Source organism: Bison bison, unplaced genomic scaffold (assembly GCF_000754665.1).
Source record: "Bison bison bison isolate TAMUID 2011002044 unplaced genomic scaffold, Bison_UMD1.0 scf7180017864491, whole genome shotgun sequence".
Lineage (NCBI taxonomy): Eukaryota > Metazoa > Chordata > Mammalia > Artiodactyla > Bovidae > Bison > Bison bison.
Window position 1 is genome coordinate 12975254 of NW_011495050.1, and position 19446 is coordinate 12994699.

Sequence of the window (19446 nt, forward strand, 5' to 3'; positions counted from 1 at the left end):
TATGTTGCCAAATTCTCAAATGTATAAATAATCTGGAGGGGGTGATAAAATACATTTGATAAAGTTATACTGAATAGGTAAATCGATGCCTTGATTTCATCTAAAATTCACAGCCCCAGAATATACAGTGAAACGTCACTAAATGGCAAGTTTCCACCATCTGGATCTTTCACAGATCTGCTCAATTTTTTTTATGATGTATATTTTTTGATATGAGAATGAAACAGAATCATTCTCACGGGATAGAGTACCTTGGGCCAGGATTTATTAGAGCATCGGCAAAGAATTTGTCTGCTCTGTCGTCACATACGCGTATTGGCTGTTTCCTCTCTTGGGTTGATAACTGCACAGATTCTCATTTTCTTTATCATCCATTTTCTCTACTCTATCAATCAACTTTGGTTGAAGGTTATTTCAGAAGCCAAGCAGGTGTCATCAAAAGACACCTTTGTGGCAGACAAGTAAGTGTCAGTGACGGTGACGTCATCCAGCTCTGTGCTGAAACGGTCGGACTCCTTGATGACGCTGTAACTTAGGGCCACGCTGTAGTTAGCCGGTTTCTCCACTGGCTTCTGCTTACAGTTGCAGAGCTTTCTGAAGGCCGCACGAAATTTCTGGGACATGAGATTGTAAATCACTGGGTTGATGGCACTGTTGAGATAAATGCAAATTCTGCAAAAGAGCAAGAACCAATTTTCTTGGAAAGGGCTGGAGAGAAATGAGTTGACAACCACAAGGGTTCTGTAGGGCATCCATAAAAGGGCAAACAGGATGACAACCACTGCCAGCATCTTGGTGACCTATGGAGAAACAGAAATGCAGTGCAAATACAAATTAAAACAAAACAGGACCAAAGTATGAAAATAAGACGACTCCCTCTCTGCCCTCATCCAAACTTTAGTCCCAAGGCAAGGACTTGGGTGAGGGCAGTTTATTTGGGAGATGAACCCAGGGAGCAGGATTAAAGGCACAGAGGACAGAGTGACAGAGGAGGAAAAGCCAAAATAAGGTGTATTTTTGACAGCTCCCACTGTGGAAAATTTTGGGTCAAGTGATATATTTGGATTATTTGTCCAGCTTGGGAGGCATTTATTCACCAACTGCCCTTTGTTGAGAGGTGCCTTATTTAAATTGCCCTGTACCTCCAGGATTCTCCTGCCTGGAAACTTCTGGGGGCTTTAAAGAGAACCTTGAGGTAGAGAAGACCGAGAGACAGTCAGAGGACCATGGATAAAGTGCGATGTTCTCTGCGAGCAGGGACCACCCCCGATAGCCATGAAGTCACGGCTGAAATCCCAGTCTAAGAATATGACTCAAGGCATGAGAAGTGTCTGCAGTAAGCATTAGGAGACCTTGGATCCAATCCCATCTTTACTCACCTTTTCTTCAAGAGCAACACTTTACATATTTTAAAATCAGTTTTCAGTTATCTTTAGTCCCTTGCAGTGTTTGAAAAAGTTCAGCTTCCTCAGCCCAGACTTTCTAGATATTCTGAACTTGAAAATACTTAAAATAGGAGGGACTGATGCTTCCTCCTTTAACCTCCCAGCTGCTTTTCTGAAGCCCCCACTGCCAGCCTCTAGCTTGTTCTGGCATCAAGAGAGATCCCACTGTGTAGAAATAAGGATTCCACAGCTAGACATCTACTCTGTTATTAGTATCCACTATAAATTCAGCTCCTTGTAGTTAATACTGATGACAAAATACATCTTACTCTTCTCTGTTAGAATGCCTTCCTTTTCCCCACTAGTACTCTTTCTGATTCTGGGGCTATGTCTTACCCTTTAACCATATCTTGTCCACCCCAGGCACTACTACAAATCCTGCATTGTGGGGGTAATGCTGTACTCTTGCTGTTATTCTATAGCAGTTGTCTTCTTTCTGAGCTTTCCAAATACCCTTTGCTGTAGAACTTCTAATTTTTATCTGACTCTGTGTGACCCCATTGACTGTAGCCTGTCAGGCTCCTCTGTCCATGGAATTCTACAGGCCAGTGTACTAGAGTGGGTAGCTGTTCCCTTCTCCAAGGGATCTTCCCAACCCAGGGATCGAACTCAGGTTTCCTGCATTGCAGGCAGATTCTTCACCATCTGAACCACCAGGGAAGCCCACTTAGGGACACGCATAGCCTTTGTAGCTTTTTGAACCACTAATATCTTTTTTTTTTAATAGCTCCTACAACTTCTCTGCAACGGTACCTAAGTGCTATCTATCCACCCAGTCTGAAGTTACTCCATGGCTTCCAGGGCCATTTGATCACTTTCTTGAAGCTCTCTCTGCCCTTGAAGAATGTCCCCCAAGCCCTCCTGCTCTACCTCACGCCCTGGGTGATCACTGTTCACTGTTCTACCGACTCGGTGCTGGTAGGATAATTACATTTTATATTTGGCTTACTGGGGCACAGAAGTTGTTCAGTAGAAAGTGATATTCCCATTGACTAATATGATACCAAGTAAAACATTCCAGAGATCCTGCCTTCTTTCAGAGATAAGGAGGATCTATTCAGACAAGAGGTTAGTGGAAGCCTGCTTTTTCTTAAGATGACATTGAAGATTAGGAGGAAATACTTTAATTGATCCTAGGAAATTAAAAGCTTAATTCAGTGATAAATATTCTGAGCTTTGGAAGGAACCATAGTAATTATCATCTTTGTCATCATCGTCATCACTCACATCTCTGCTTTGTCCACTGCCTGGTACTTCAGGTTCTCTGACATCAGGCCACTGCTTCACACTTGCCAACATCCTTCCACTCCTTGCCAAGGACTGAGCATCCTATATTTGAGCCCCTGGCTTAATTTACAGTTGGAATGCCAGCATTACATTTGAGTCTTTATAACGGTCTCTCATAAAGATATGTAAACATGATCTTATTTAATGCTTATTAATGTGTAAGCTAGTATTTTGCATCTGAAGAAATTGAGGTTTAGAGAGTCTATGTGATTGTCTAAAGACACATAGCTAGAAAAGGACAGCCATGATTCAAGCTAAGTCTGCTTAAGCCAAAGCCCATGCTCTTTTCTTTATAGTTTTCTCTCACTGTGAGACTCATTTTCATTAATGAGATTTCTACTATGTTATCCCCATATGGTGCCAAAAACATTCAACTACTTCTAAGTATAATTCCAACTAACTTATTGCTGCTAAATTTCTGAACTTTAAGACTGAATTTTATCTGTTCATTTTTTCCCTACAAAATTTTCGGGTAAAACACTAAATCCGCATTTAATATCTTCCTACATGTTTTGACTTAATGTGAGTGCGGGAGCAACTTCCATCATCTTAGAGGAAAGCAGTCAGATTTTAGGTTGGCACCTCTGCCGTGTGTTCCCCATGTATACTCTGGCATCACTCCCCACGTATACTCTGGCATCACTCCCCACACTTATTTCAGTGAGTTGTATTTGACCACCTGTCCAATAGACGGTGAACTTTCTTCAGGACATGAGTAAAGTTTGTTCATTTCTCCTTCTTTGGGGATTTAATTCAGTATGTGACATAAGAGAGGGCTTCTTAGGTGGCTCAGTAGGTAAAGAATCCACCTGCAAAGCAGGAGATGCCAGCAGATGTGGGTTCAATCCCTGGGTCAGGAAGATCCACTGGAGAAGGAAATGACAACTCCAGAATACTCCAAGAATACTCCAATATTTTTGCCTGGGAAATCCCAAGGACAGAAGAGCCTGGTGGGCTACGGTCCATGGGATCGCAAATAGTCAGACACGACTGAGCGCACAGACACACGCACACGTGTGACATAAGATAGCCCTCAATAAATGCTGAATAAATTCAGATATAGTAATAAGTATTTCAAAACATGTAAACATGATCCTTTTCTGTGTTTTAACACTCCAAAGTATTGGTAGAGAATTTTTGTAAACACTTAATTTTTTTAACATTAAAAATCCCTTTTAAATAGAGATTAGTTAATTAGTAAAATGAATCCTTAATACATTTCAACTTTTTGTTTGAAATATATTTTTAAAAATTTTAAGGTGAGTGGAATGCAACAAATACAATGATGTTTCTATGACTGACCCAGAGGAAAAAATGTCCCCAGTAGGCTGATAGAGAATACATTTTATTTCACTCAGAACTATTTTAGTCAATTCCAAATATCTCTAGTTGCATTTAATCACTTTCTAAAATGTTCACAAGTGTTTAGTGTAGCCCTAGCTTGGATTTTAACAGTTTCTTAATATAGGAGCAAACACCTAGAAAGGAAATGTCCTGGAGACTGTCTTTCATACCCAATTAATTTCGCTGTTGGTTTTACTTCTGTTGTGATTCTAAATAAGTGACAAAAATGCAAATTTGAAAATATCTTTGGGCCATTGTTTGTGTGTGTGTTATTTTATTTTTTAATTAATTTATTTATTTTAATTGGAGGCTGATTACTTTACAATATTGTAGTAGACCATTGTTTTTAAGCCCTGACATTTTGCTGGGGAAGTGCATGGGATATGCAATGAGTTAGAAGATTACTTCTTTATAGAAGCCTCTTCCCCAGGACCTACTGGTCTTTGAGAAATAGCATGAAACAGTTTTCAGGGGGAAATGATCTTATCATATATTTTTGATTGGGAAGGAATTTATTTATCCATTTATTTCAGGAGATTCATTTGCATTCCTACAGGTACCAACTAATCTTCTGGCTCTTAAGGATTTGACAGTAATCCAGAGACACATTGCCAGTGGCTTCATTTATTTTACGATCTGATATAATGCGATCAATGCTAAGAGAGAGGAAAGTTTTGGTTCTGTGACAGCCCCTGATCTGGATTTGGGGTTGAGGATTGGTGAGTAAGGGTTTGGTGTCAGTGATAGTTAAGACAAAATCTGAAGGTAAAGAGAGACAGGACAAGTGTTACTGCAGAGATTGGGTGTGTGTGACAAGCTGGAGGCATGAGATAGTGAGGCATGGCATGAGGACCAGAAGTAATTTAGTGTGCAAGTTTCAACTGCAGACCATGGAAGGAAGTGGAGTGACCTCTTTCTCTAGGAAGCTTGTGGAAACCACTACAAAAGCCATCATTTTCTGTGGGGTACTTGGTATACCCTCTGTTAGGACAGCTGCCAAAGGAGATGCAGTGTTGAGTCCTAAAAACATCAGCTTCATGGAGCTAAGAAGTCAATGAAGAAACAGGCAGCCATTTTTGCAGAGTATATTGAGGACCAGGAAAAGAGGTCATAAGAATCAGTTAAGTAAAACATAGTGTTTAGCTTGGGAAGCTGCCTACAGAGGTGATTGAGGAGAGGAGGGTGGGAACAGGAGGGTCTAAACTGGGCAGGCCTCTGTCCTTGGCCACATGGTGAACGGCTGTTTTTTTCATGTGGACCAGCTTGAAACTTTAAAATCAAGCCCTGGCTATAGATATTTTGGGCTTCCCTGGTGGCTCAGATAGTAAAGAATCTGTCTGACAATGCTGGAGACAGGGGTTTGATCCCTGGGTCAGGAAGATTCCCTGGAGAAGGGAAAGACTACCCATTCTAGTATTCTTGCCTGGAGAATCCTATGGGTAGAGGAACCTGGCGGGCTACAGTCCATGGGGTCACAAAGAGTCAGACATGACTGAGCTACTAAGCACACATGCATGAAACCTGCCCCATTAGCCCAATAGATGTTTTACTCTTTCAATATTTAATTATATGGAATAAGTGGCATATTGTTCTCACAAGGAAGTTTTAACTCAATCCTCAAAACCTCATTTTGTTATCTTTATAACATCTCTAGATAAAAACTTTATTCAGGCATTTCTTTTCTTCCTTTAAAATTTTTTTAAACAAAGATGTGAACTGGATAGGTGTCTATCTGATTGTCAAGGTTGAGAGTACAGCTCCTTGAATGCATTCAAGCTTAACTGCATATATGTGCTGCCTGTGAAAAGCCAGAGGCTAACTAGGTTCTCTATTCTAGACTGCTGAAGAAACTTGTTTTCCTAACTACCATCTCTAGTACTAGTAATATGACTCTTACTATAAGTACTAAAGCTATTAGCTAACATTTGTATCTTGCCTTTAAGAAAACAGTGCTAGATTTATAGAAAAAGTCACAGTGTCCAAATACTCGACATCAAAGTTCCACTATTACTAAGACCTTACACTAGTCTGGTGCATTTACTTCTTTGTCACAATTAATGACAATTCTTACACAGAATTAGCTAACTCCAAACTTTATACAGATTTCATGCCCTTTTTTCTGTTCCAGGATCCCATGCAGGATATAACATTATATTTAGTCATTATGTCTCCTCAGGTTCCTCTGGGCTGTGACCATTTCTCTAACTTTCCTTCGTTTGATGTTCTTGATAGTTTTGAGGAGTATTACTGGTGAGACATTTTATAGAATATCCTTCAGCTTGAATTTGGATGATGTTTTCTTCATGGTTGAAGTGAAGTTATGGAGTTTTTAGAGGAAGGCCACAGAGGTTAACTGCCATTCTTGATACAACATATCAGAGGAACAGGTTACCAACTGGACTTGTGACTGATGACATTAAATTGTACATTGCTTTATAGAGATATAATTTACATACAATTAAGTTCACCCACTTAAAGTGTACAGTTCAAGGGTTTTGCAACCATTATCACAATCTAATTTTAGGACATTTTTATCATCCCAAAAAGAAACTCTATACCTATTAACAGTCACTCTCTACCTTCCCCCATCCTTCCCAGGCACTAATATACTGTATATTTTCATAGATTTGCCTATTTGAACATCTCATATAACTGGGATCATGTAGTCTTTTGTGTCTGACTGGTGTCTTCCATTTAGTATAATGTTTTTTAAGGTTCATCTGTGTTGTGGCATGTATCAGTACTTCATTTCTTTTATTGCTGAATAATTCCATCCTATGTATATACCACATTTTATTTATCCACTTCTGATAAGTTATTACTATAATGCCTAGTAAAAAGTACTAACTGATTTTACAGATCAGGACTCAAGGAAGTGAAAGAGCAAAGACAAAATATACACAGTTAAAACAACCCTCTTAGACTATTTTTGTAAACTTGGAGACCAACTACAAGACAGAAAAGCATGAGTAAGAGGAAATAAGTATTTCTGGAGAAAAGCATTGTTTTTTATGCAAATAAAAACTTTCATTTATTAGACAAGCCTATTTGGAGTGGGTTCAAGGGAAGATGGAAAAAATGGATAAGGTTATAAGCATATCTTTTGAGAGTTTTTCTGGGAAAAGGAATAGAAAAGTACAAGGGCTATCAGAGGGGGATGAAGAATCAATTTTTTTTAAAAGATGAGAGACATTACAGCATCTTTGTTTGCTTAGGGAACAATCCTCATGGAGAGGGGAAATTTTATGATCCAGATGGAGAAAGAAGACAATTGGAAGAGCTATGTTCTTGAATAGGGAACAGAGTCCAGTGCAGAAGTGGTATGGTTGACCTTTTCTCAAATGTAGACACAAAATTACTTTTTCAATATCTATTTTTTTGTTGTTGTTCTTAGCTGTACTTAATCTAAATGATCAAGATCTTCCAGGGGAAAAAATGCCACTTTCTTGTCAATACCCTGAATCCTGAGTGTGTTGTTCTTAGCTGTACTTGATCTAAATGTTCAAGATCTTCCAGGGAAAAAAATGCCACTTCTTGTCAACACCCTGAATCCTGAGTGAAGTCCTGATAGCAGTTAATTGCTTAATTTTTTGAAATTAACAAAATACTTTCATTTCCATTTTCTGTTTGTGTCTCAGTGAAATCTGTGGAACAGGTGTTATTATTCCCATTTCATTGATGAATGGTAACTGAGCTCAGAGAAGCAAAGTAATAAGGTCATACAGCTCACATATGAAAGCAAAGCTAGTTATTAAACTAAGGTCTGTTGAAAGTGATTGTCTCATTTTCTTTCAGATAATTACAAAAATCAATATATATGGCAAGCTGAAGCCTTCTAATTGCTGTAAATAAAGTTTATGAAGTATTTGAAAGGATAATATTGTGAAGGACAGGGAAGCCTGGCGTGCTGCAGTCCATGGGGTCACAAAGAGTTGGATCAACCCAGCTACTGAACAAGAATGTCAGCAGGAATTAGTGGTAGCCCTGAAATTACCTATGATTTTTGCCCCAAATTGGAGTGTTACATTTAGGAAGTACTGATTAGGGAAAAATTGTCATAACAAGGCAGACAAGAATCCTTCATACTAATGTATTTCCTAGGGAAAAAACAAACAAGAAAAATTTAAATGCAAAAGTAATAAAATTACATAAAAAATAAAATGGAAATGTCTGTCTTTTGGGGTTATAGCCCAATTAATACTATATCACTTATGAGGATCTGGTTATATAAAATCTGAGGAAATTTTGATTAATCAATGATTAGTTTATTAGTCCATCTAGGAAGTCATAGGCAATTTATCAATATCTCAGAGTACTCTGGGAGATTTAGTTGAAACTCTTGTACTGATAAAGAAAAATTTTTTTCTGATTTTTGATTCTGTATACAGTTCAGAAAAAAATCCTGTGCTTGGCCATGGGTCTTGCTATTATCTAGACACTCCCTCCTGGGAGATAAAGGGTGTGACACGGTCCTTCTGTCTGTGAGTGAGGGACAAAGTACAGTGGGCCTCTGGCATCTTGGTTTCACCTCTGAGCTCTGAGGAGACTGGACAGGTCACATGACATGTTTGAACCTCACATTCTGAGCCAGTAAATAGACAATCTGGCTTTCTTTCCAAATCTCTCCAATTTGAACATTCCACGCAAATCTAACTTATACGCTACTAATGATGAGACAATATTAGACATGTTTGTGATCATTTTCACATGACTGGGTTTTGTTATTGGGGGTTATGCAGCCAGGCAAAGGGAAACAGCCCCTGGGGCATATGTATCCCTCCATTCAGTTCCTAACCACAGTGATTGTTGATACTCATCTTAATCGCTGCATTCAGAGAGGTGATGCAGTTTCTTGAAGTGTTGAAGAAATGACTAGAATTTATTTTAATATCCTGTAGCTAACTAAGAACACAGTGCTTCTCCAGACTCAGGACCCTGGCTTCTAGACCTACTATTGTTTCTCTTCTAAAGTTCATTATAACTGAAGTATTGTTGAAGACATGGCATTATAGAAAGATATACAGGTGTCACTTGGAGAAGAAAGCAAATAATTGAATCCTTTTTCAGGAGTACTGTTAAGCTAAAAACTGAATCTATAGAAGTTTTAAAAAGAATGGTTAGACAAAAATTACTTAGGCCCACTTAAACACTTAGCTGTCATTTAGTGGCAGACTATCTAAATTGCAGGGCAATTTGAAAAATCTTTCTTAGAACTGAAAAGGTAAAGTCATATAACAGGAGATGACAACCACATCAGCAAATGTATTTGAAGAATATTTACCACTTTTCTTTTATAATGAATGATTATCAAGAGCATCGTAACAGGTAACTTTAACTTTTAAATAAGCTCTTTATCAGGTTGGCTCTCACATTCTATAATGCTAAAGTTCTGTTTTAAGCTTCATGAATAAAGTAAATCAACAACTAACTTCCATAGGATTTTACGACAGGTTGGAAGAACACATGCCTGTGATGTAATGTGTTCATGCACAGCTGAATTATTACTGAGTAAATATTTTTTGAAAATGTTAAAATATAATTGTGGAGGTCTGTGTGGGGGTCAGTCAGTCAGTTCAGTCGCTCAGTCGTGTCCAACTCTTTGCAACCCCAGAATCGCAGCACACCAGGCCTCCCTGTCCATCGCCAACTCCCGGAGTTCACTCAAACTCATGTCCATCGAGTCGGTGATGTCATCCAGCCATCTCATCCTCTGTCGTCCCCTTCTCCTCCTGCCCCCAATCCCTCCCAGCATCAGGTTCTTTTCCAATGAGTCAACTCTTCACATGAGGTGGTCAAAGTACTGGAGTTTCAGCTTTAGCATCGGTCCTTCCAAAGGTAGTGGGGGTAGGGCACTTTAAATTAGCAAAGTGCTCTAGTTCTTGCGCTTCTGGCTGGAATACTCTTATTTCCAGAAGTGTACTTCCTCTGGACACATTTGTTGGTTAATGGATATAAAAGTTAGCCTTTAATCTTCTAATGCCATTCTTTGAAGGGTAACAATACGTTCTGTGTTTGGAACTTATCCCATTCTCCGGTATAGCTGCATATTAACAAAATGTTCTGTTACTGGGAATATTTTTCCTCCCAGATGACCTGTGATCAATGTGATTGATGACCCTTTGCATTTCGTGACATTAATTGGCACAGTGGAAGGAAAAACTTGACTAGACAATTATGCAAATCTGAATTTAGCCAAGCCTCAACACTGACTGGGGGCCCCTGGGATTTTCCACTTTCGGCCTGTTCTGCTTTGTTTTGACTTACTGTCTTCACAGACAGTTTAAAAAAGACAGTTATCCTCAATGTGGATGTTTCATATCTTGGAGTGAGATCATTGATGGGATTTAAAAACTGAATGATGGGGCCAGAGAAGGGGTTGGAATCAACTCTAAGTCAGCAAAAGTATAATAAAAGTGAATAAAGTCTGAGTGGTGATTCATGGTGGAGAGGTTGTGGACAGCCGTAACCTGTGTTGTGGATTACTTGCAGATTTCTTGACAAGAAGCCACACAGGGATGCTAAGGCTTAGGCTTCTTGACTCCACCTGTCAAGTACTGTATCTAAATGTTCCACTCAGAGTAGTCATTCTGGTAAGAATTTTGAAGAGTTTTGGGGCTCTACTCTGATTTTAAAGGTCCATGAAAGTATTAGCAGGGGTTCCCAGTAGAGACACTGTGGATGTCTTTGGTGATGGCTATGGGTGGAGAAGGAGAAATTAAGTGAAAATTAAAAAATGGTGATACAAGACTTTTCAAGTGTGGTATATCCAGGGAAATTGAAGAAAAGTTTTTTTCTTCAGTGTTCTATGGGTGTTGAGGACTTCCTCAGCTCTTTTGAGCAGAGCTGTTTCCTGAGTGAGATGATTGTGGGGACAGAAAACCAGACTCTGCATCCCAGGGGCGCTGCGTGTGCCAGCAGAGCCTCAAGTTGGCCCTCTGTGGGGGAGATCCGAGAGCAGCGGTGACAGTTGGTGCCACAGGGTGGCACACCTCTGTGTGTAACACGATGTGGCCTTTCTGCTGTGACTCCTCCAGTTCTCCAGGATAATCACTGAGCATCACCAAATCCCAAGTGTGAGTCACCTCTTGTGGAGAATATTCAACACTCTGCACCCAGCTTTGATGTGGGATGAACCCTCAAAGTTTGTACTTTCTCTCAAGAGCAAAGATAGGGAAAGGCATGGACTCATTAAGAGTGGGAAAAAAAGGTGGAAGGTTGAGCTGTTCCAGTTAGTAGAGCCAGGGCTCAGGGCAAAACTATACCAATGCCTCTCAGGGTGAGAGAGACCTGAGTGGTTGTAAGCCTCACTTTCTGAGAATCTCTGAGAGGCTGTGTGAGGAGGTAACTGTGCAGTATTTCTTCACATGCTTCAATCTGGAATGAAGAAAACTGGATGAAAATGAAAGGTATTCCAATCTAGCAAAAGGAATTGGCAGATGAAAGAGAGGAAGAGAATGAAGATGTATGAAGTGCCTACTGTGTAGCAGGCAATGTGCTTGGCACTTTCTTCACAACTGCCTTACTTTACCTGCGTTTTATAAAGGATAAGACTGACACTGAGAAAAGTCATACACTAAAGAATACAGCCACACTTTAAGGAGATGTATGTTTGGCTTGAAAATCTCCTTATCCTCTTTAATATAATGCCTAGAATTTGGAGAAGAAATATTTTTTTTTCCCTAAAGTTTGCAAAAAACAAAAGAATCCAAATGAATGAATGAATGAAAGTTGCTCAGTCATGGCCGACTCTTTGAGACCTCATGGACTATACAGTCCATGGAATTCTCCAGGCCAGAATACTGGAGTGGGTAGGCTTTCCCTTCTTCAGGGGATCTTCCCAACCCAGGGATTGAACCCAGGTCTCCTGCATTGTAGGCGGCTTCTTTACCAGCTGAGCCACAAGGGAAGCCTCAGAATACTGGAGTGGGTAGCCTACCCCTTCTCCAGCAGATCCGCCCAATCCAGGAATTGAACCAGGATCTCCTGCATTGAAGGCGGATTCTTTACCAACTGAGCTACAAGGGAAGCCAAATTAAACAAACAAACAAAAAACCCAAAACCTGTGCTTAAAGGTTGGAACTGATGAAGGCTCTATGTGCAGAAGAGTAGGGAGAATGAAAAACTAATTCTTAAGGGAACCCTCCTTCACTGTTGGTAGGATTGCAAACTGGTGTAGCCATTGTGGAAAACAGAATGGCAGTTCCTCGAAAAACTAAAAATAGTTACCATATGATCCAGCAGTCCTAGCGATTTGGGGGCATATATCCAGAAAAGATGAAAACTCTATTTCCAAAAGATACATGCCCTCCACTCTTCATAGCTGCACTATTTACAATAGCCAAGACATGGAAGCAAACTAAGTGTCCAATAACAAGTGGATGGATAAGAAAATGTGGTATATAATACACATGGATTATGACCCAGCCATGAAAAAGAATGAAACAATGCCATCTGCAGCAACATGGATGGATTTAGAGATTATCATACTAAGTAAAGTAAGCCAATAGAGAAAGACAAATACCATATTATATCACTTCTATATTATGTAGAATCTAAAATATGATACAAATGAACTTATTTATGAAACAGAAACAGACTCACAGATATAAAGAACAAATGTATAGTTACCAAAGCGTTAGGGAGGAATAAACTGGTAGTTTGGGATTAGCAGATATAAACTATTATATATAAAATAGATAAACAGCAAGATTCTACTGTACAGCACAGAGAACTATATTCTGTATCTGATAATGAGCCATAGCGGAATAGAATATGAAACAGAACGTATATGTTCTTCAATATATACTCTTTATATATCAGAATCACTTTGCTGTACACCAGAAACTAACACAACTTTGTAAATCAGCTATGCCTCAATTTAAAACAAGAGCCCAGATAAGGTTTAAAAAGAAAAAAAAAAAACCCAAAACTAATTCTTAGTGCTATCCAGGGTTTATCAGCACTTAACAAAGATATTCCTATTCATACTGTGATACCAAGTCCTGATGGAACATATTTTTGGAATGTTTCTGATTTCAGGCTCTTCTGCTAAGAGTAGAAAGCAGCTGTGTGCTAGGTAACCTTTGCAGCTAGACCTGAGGATTAGCTGCAAAGCTTGCCACAGTACTAGCAACTATTGTAGGGGGAGGTTTGGGTATTGATAACCGTACATGCGGAAAAGCAGGCCTCCCTCCTGTTGCTTGGATGTTTTCTTGCTCACAGGAGGTGGGTATTTGGAAACATGCTGGGAAGGGAAAAGCTCAGCTGGCACAATTGGGATTCAAATTATAATGACATCTCAGTTTAGAAAATAAAATGTCAGTGAATTCTTTTATGAGGCATGCTTGAACAATGCACCAGTTCATCTGCCATGGGTTGAGTGTCCTAATTGGTCTTTTCTGAGTGTTTTCTCTTCCAGGTGAATTACTGGTGAATGGCTAAGCACGTGGAAAAGCTTATCTTAATAAGTCCTACTTTGGTTTCCTTACCTTTGTGCCGAGGGTGTGTTTATGAGACATTAGAAATTCTGCATGAGGCATCTTGGCTGGGTCTTAACTGGGAATCCAGTTACGGGCTATCTCACTTCTATGAAGATATCGATCCTTTCTGAAGAAGAGATTCCCAATCTTATTTCCCTCATGCTTCTCTGGCCCCATACGGGTGACACTGTAGACTGTAATACAGACAAGTGATCCCTCAGCTGCTCACCCGGCAGGGATGGGAAATCAATGAGAATGTCTTAAAATGTAAAGTGTGAGTGATGGAGGGGAAGAGAGGTGGTCTCTAAATAGCAATAAAGCTCTCAGGACTGCCAAACTTTGGGCATTTTGTTGTCTTGTTCTAAAGGTATTGGACAAAGTCCCTGATTACAGGGCGGATGGCACCTGAAAGGCAGCCAACTCCTTCTCTACCTGTTTTCCTCCCTGGAGAGACAGCCCGCACCAGGCTTGGGCCCCTCCGGAGTTACAGTTACTTACCTAGCCATCCCAGAAGAGCCCACAGCGACAGCCAAAACGGCGGAGGTATAGCCATTTTCATTGACTCTAACTTTCTGATATGTTAAACATGGGACTTAGAGTGAGAATCAGAAGATATGGTTTGAAATTTTAGCTTCACTAGTCATTACCATTCAAAGCTTTCTGAGCCTTGGTGTCTGCATGTAATATAAGAAAATGTATGTTTGAAGATTAATTGCAAGGAGGTCATGGAAACAAGTTGTAACATATACTATACCTTCCTAACATAAGGGGATGTTGTATTCCTTATCCTAACTTGAAATCTGCATCCTTGGTAAGGGTTGCTAGTTTTATCACCAGGTGTTAACCTAACTTGACCTTCCCAGGTGGCCAAGTGGTAAAGAACTTGCCTGCCAAGCAAGAGACACAGATTTGATCCCTGGGTCAGGAAAATCCCCTGGAGGAGGAAATGGCAACCCACTGCAGTATTCTTGCTTGAAGAATCTCATGGACAGAGGAGCCTGGCAGGCTATAGTCCATGGGGTCACACAGAGTTGGACATGACTTAGCAACTTAACAATAACAGCAGTTAACCTAACTGAATGGAGTCACTTTACATTTATCTGCTTTTTGTCTATTTGACTAGAAACCCAAATGAATCTACAAATCTATGAGGCAAACTATGGCATACTGGCCCTGTGCTATGAGGCCCATGCTGTCGCCACAGATTATTACATCTTTAGAGTCCTTTTTCAATGACATTGCCCAGGAAGTGCTGGTATAGTGGTTAAGAGAACAGGTTATGAAGCCAGATATAGCTGGATTCTGATTCTAGTTCTGCCTCTTTCTAACTGTGGGTCACTGAGCAAGACATCCCAGGCTTCTAAGCCTCAGTTTACTCAACTGTGAAATGGAAGTAAGTATAAAGAATGAATGAAATTATTTACATACAGGACCAGCAGTCCTGAATAAACAACAGCTAATTTTACAATTAGAGTGGTGAGATTTCCCATGTCTTAAGCATAATGCAGGGGGCTTTATTGAGTTATTTTATAGTATTTATGAGGTAGGTATTCTCTTTATAGATGAAGAGACAGAGATCCAGAGAAGTCAATATTTTTAGAGAGAGTGGTTAGTACTAACCCTTCCTTAAGTCACTTCCATCTCTCCCTGTTTATTTCCTCTGTACTAATAATCACATTCTGAAAGGATTCTGTTGCTTCATTTGGTTGTTTATTTTAAACTAAACAAATAACAAAACCTCCTTAGAATGATGATGGCTCCTTGAGCATTGCTGTTCTACCTTACATGCGAAGAACAACACGAATGTCTCCACCTGGTAGGCGCCATAAATGTTCAGGAAAGAAAGGACTACGTAAATAAAGAAAAAAATCACTAATGCTATTCCACGTGGAATCCATGGAGTTCCACATGGTTGTTTGATACTTCTAGCCCTAATTGCAGATGTCATTCTTATTTTGGATTTATTTCTTTCCTGGTCCACAAGGTCTTGATGGTGGGAATAATGTGAGTACATATTTTTATCTCTAGCTACTCAGGCAAGGTTTGGCATCAAAAACAAAACACTTGAAACTAAAAACTAAAATCAGTGTGTAAAGATTCAGTGTCCAAGAGAAAGATGATAGATCCAACTGGAATTACGCTGAAGAAAAATTTTCGGGGAATAGTCTGCAGAATTAAAGAAATGTTGGATATGTGGTTATGAAGAACTTAGGAAATGTAAAGAGCTAAAGAGATGCTAACTCAGTATGATTCATGCTGAGTTCATTTCCCATTACTGCATGTTGATTGATACTCTGCTAATGTTCACCAAAGTAAGGTGAAGGTTGCCTCCAAAAGATATAAATCTCATTTTGACAGCCATTCTTGTTCTGTCTTATCTCCTGCTGTCAAAGTTAGTCATCTGTGGTTTCTTTGTCACTTATGAAACTGTAGAAAACTGTTTCTTTAGATGTCATTCTGCATTTTAACTTTGCATGTTTAGAGCCTATTGAAATCAAAGATTCTCCCATGGAACAGGCTCAGCATGTTCTTTAAGGGGATACAGAGTCAAGATGAAGGAGGAAATATGCTAACTGCTAACTTAGCCTGTCTGTGATAAGCTTGAACTTTTCAGCTTTGAGTAATTTTGTGGAATTCAAACATACTTATTTACTAAGTATCTATCACTTATTTTTTAATATCTGCCATTTACCAGTGCCGAGTTGGTGATGGACAGGGAGGCCTGGTGTGCTGCAATTCACGGGGTCGCAAAGAGTCAGACACAACTGAGCGACTGAACTGAACTGAACTGATACTAGGTATATAGGGGCTTTCCCGGTGGCTTAGTGGAAAAGAATCCACCTGCAATACAGGAGATGCATGAGACACAGGTTCGATCCCTGGGTTGGGAAGATCCCCTGGAGTAGGGCATGGCAACCCACTCCAGTATTCTTGCCTGGAGAATCCCATAGACAGAAGAGCCTGGTGGGCTACAGTCCATAGGGTCTCAAAGAGTCAGACATGATTGACATGACTTAGCATGCTTACTAAGTATATTATTGTTTTAAAGATAAACTTTTAAATAGGAATAGTGTAGGGGTCAGCAATCTTTCACTATAAAGGGCAAGAGAGTAAGCGTTTTAGCCTTTTTGGGCCATATAGTCTCTGTCTCAGCTGCTTACCCTTACTATTGTAACACAAAAGCAGCCATAAACAGCACCCAAATGACCAGCACTGCTGTGTTTCATTAAAACATCATTTAGAAAAGCAAGCAGCAGAACTAGATTTGGCACTTGACTGTACCAGCAACTGAAGAGTTGAACACTTGAAATAAAACATCAAATGGCATATGGCCTATTCCAAATTATTGTTGTAATTTATGACTAATTTTTTTAAAGTCCTTCATCTAATTATTGATGAGCTTATGAGAAATATTAACCAAATAATGCTGGCTCTCAGCTCATGAACCAAAGATTTAATTTAAAATTTGATGTCTCTTATGACAAAGGTCTATATAGTCAAAGCTATGATTTTTCCAATAGTCATGTATGGATGTGAGAGTTGGACCATAAAGAAGGTTGAGTGCCAAAGAATTGATGTTTTTGAATTGTGGTGTTGGAGAAGACTCTTGAGAGTCCCTTGGACTGCAAGGAGATCCAACCAGTCAATCTTGGAGGAAATCAACCCTGAATATTCATTAGAAAGACTAATGCTGAAGCTAAAGCTCCAATACTTTAGCCACCTGATGTGAAGAGCTAATTCCTTAGAAAAGACCCTGATGCTGGGAAACACTGAGGGCAGGAGGAGAAGGGGGTGACAGAGGATGAGATGGTTAGATGGCATCAATGATTCAATGGACATGAGTCTGAGCTAACTTGAAGAGATAGTGAAGGACAGGGAAGCATGGTGTGCTACCGTTCATGGAGTCTTAAAGAGTAATACATGACTTAGCAACAGGACAACAACAACAGAATCATGGTTAGCATTACCTCTCTAAAAAATATCACCTAGAAAATGTAATGTTAGCACTGTATTTTGGGGACTTCCCTGTTGGTCCAGTGGCTAAGACTCCTTGCTCCCAATACCGGGGTTCTGGGTTTGTTCCCTGGTTAGGGAACTAGATCCCACATGCCTTAAGGAAGTTAGAAGATCCTACTTGCTGCAGCTAAGACCTGGTGCAGCCAAATAAATAAATAAAATTAAGCATTAACCACCCAACCCCCCCCCCAAAAAAAAAAAACAACACTGTACTTTCAATAATCCTGGGAGTTACTTTTCCAGAAGATATGCACTCTCATGGGTGATTAAGTCAGGAGTGCTGTAGAAACCATCACAGGAGCCAGTTGGAGGAGATGCATTTACACATTGATTAGTAGTTGGCCCTCCTGTCCCTGAGCAAGCCAGTCCTTTGGTTTTTATACAAAACTTCTAATTTACTAATGCCAAAGACTCCTCTTTTACAGCAGTTTCTCTGTGTTGGTGTCTTGGCCCCTCCACTTACCAGCTGTTAGACTTTGGGCCCTATTGGCACTATTTATGAGTCTCAGTTTTCTCTTCAGTGAAATGATGAAAAAAAATTTTACCTAACTCCCAGGGTTTTTGTGTGAATACATGAGACAATGTATATCAAGTGCTAATGCTAGTGGTTGGGATATAGCAAATGCTAGAGAAGCAAAAGCTGTTTTTAAAACTAATACAGAAAACATTCCTTACTATGAATCAAGTCCTGTTCTGTCAGGAAGCATTTAACAGGAGGCTTCCTGTGTGCTGTTTTGGATCTGTCAGGAACCCTCTGTTCCTTATTAATTCCTGAATACTCAGGAATTAAGAGGAGAGGCAAGCCTCTTCCAGGGCAGAGGAATTCAGGCATTTCCTTCGTTAGTTTTTCAATATGGTGATAAGTATCCTCTTCCTTCTTATGAACCATATGGTAAAAGTGATTGTTTACAACTCTCTCTCTCTTTACTATGGATCACTTATGTTTTGTAAGTCTGGAATTTTAATCTTTATCTTTATTGAGAATAACTACCTTGTAAGACAGTATAAATACTCACACCATGTTGATTAAAACACCTTTGCTCCATCAGAGCTTTGGTCCCCGTGTCTTGCTTTCTCTCTCTCTCTCTCTCTCTCTTTCAGGCTACTTCTTTGGATCGCAGAGTCCCTCTGGGTTCACTTTTCTGCCCAGGCTTTTAAGACTGTCTGGTGAAGGGCCCTAAAGAGGGCACCTGAAGCCTTCGTGAACAGAGAAAGCCCCATGTCAGGGACTTTGTTGGTTTTCTGTGTAAACCAACGAATATCAGCCTTATTCTCTCTCCTTTACTTTCTTATCATCGACTCCAGACCACCAGGTTCCGGTCCATTAAAGGACCTCAACACTGTTCTAAGTGCTTCATTTACATATTAGCTCTTTTGATCTTGACAATAGTTTTATGAGGAAGGTACTCTCATCTCCCTTGTGGCTGAGAAGATAAAGAATCTGCCTACAATACGGGAGACCTGGGTTTGATCCCTATATCAGGAAGATCCCCTGGGGAAGGGAATGGCACCCCACTCCAGTATTCTTGCCTGGGAAATCCCACCAACAGAGGAGCCTGGTGTCTACAGACCATGGGATCACAAAGAGTTGGACATGACTGAGCGACTAACATTTTCTTTCTCTCTTTCCACTTACCAATGGAAAACTGGGATTTGATTCAGGCAGTTTGCCCCAATCTTCCTTTTAACCACTCTGGCTTCCACCAAAAAAACGGAAGTCTCTTATTCTGTCCTAAAAACTGTTCTTCTTCCCCAGTTGAGAAGGACAAATAGAGATTGTCATACTTTATTTTAGAAAATGAAGGCCTGGTGTGCTGTGATTCATGGGGTTGCAAAGAGTTGGACACGACTGAGCAACTGAACTGAACACTATT

At 39.9% G+C, this 19446-nt stretch overlaps 1 protein-coding gene across 1 annotated transcript in view; it reads right to left on the reverse strand.

Moving 5' to 3' along the window:
• Positions 1–392: 392 nt before the first annotated feature.
• Positions 393–19446, reverse strand: part of TRHR (thyrotropin-releasing hormone receptor) — a 45040-nt gene continuing 25986 nt past the window's right edge. Inside the window, exon 2 of the mRNA XM_010863456.1 lies at positions 393–800. Within this exon, the coding sequence (XP_010861758.1) occupies positions 393–800 (408 nt within the window). The remainder of the gene's footprint in view (positions 801–19446) is intronic.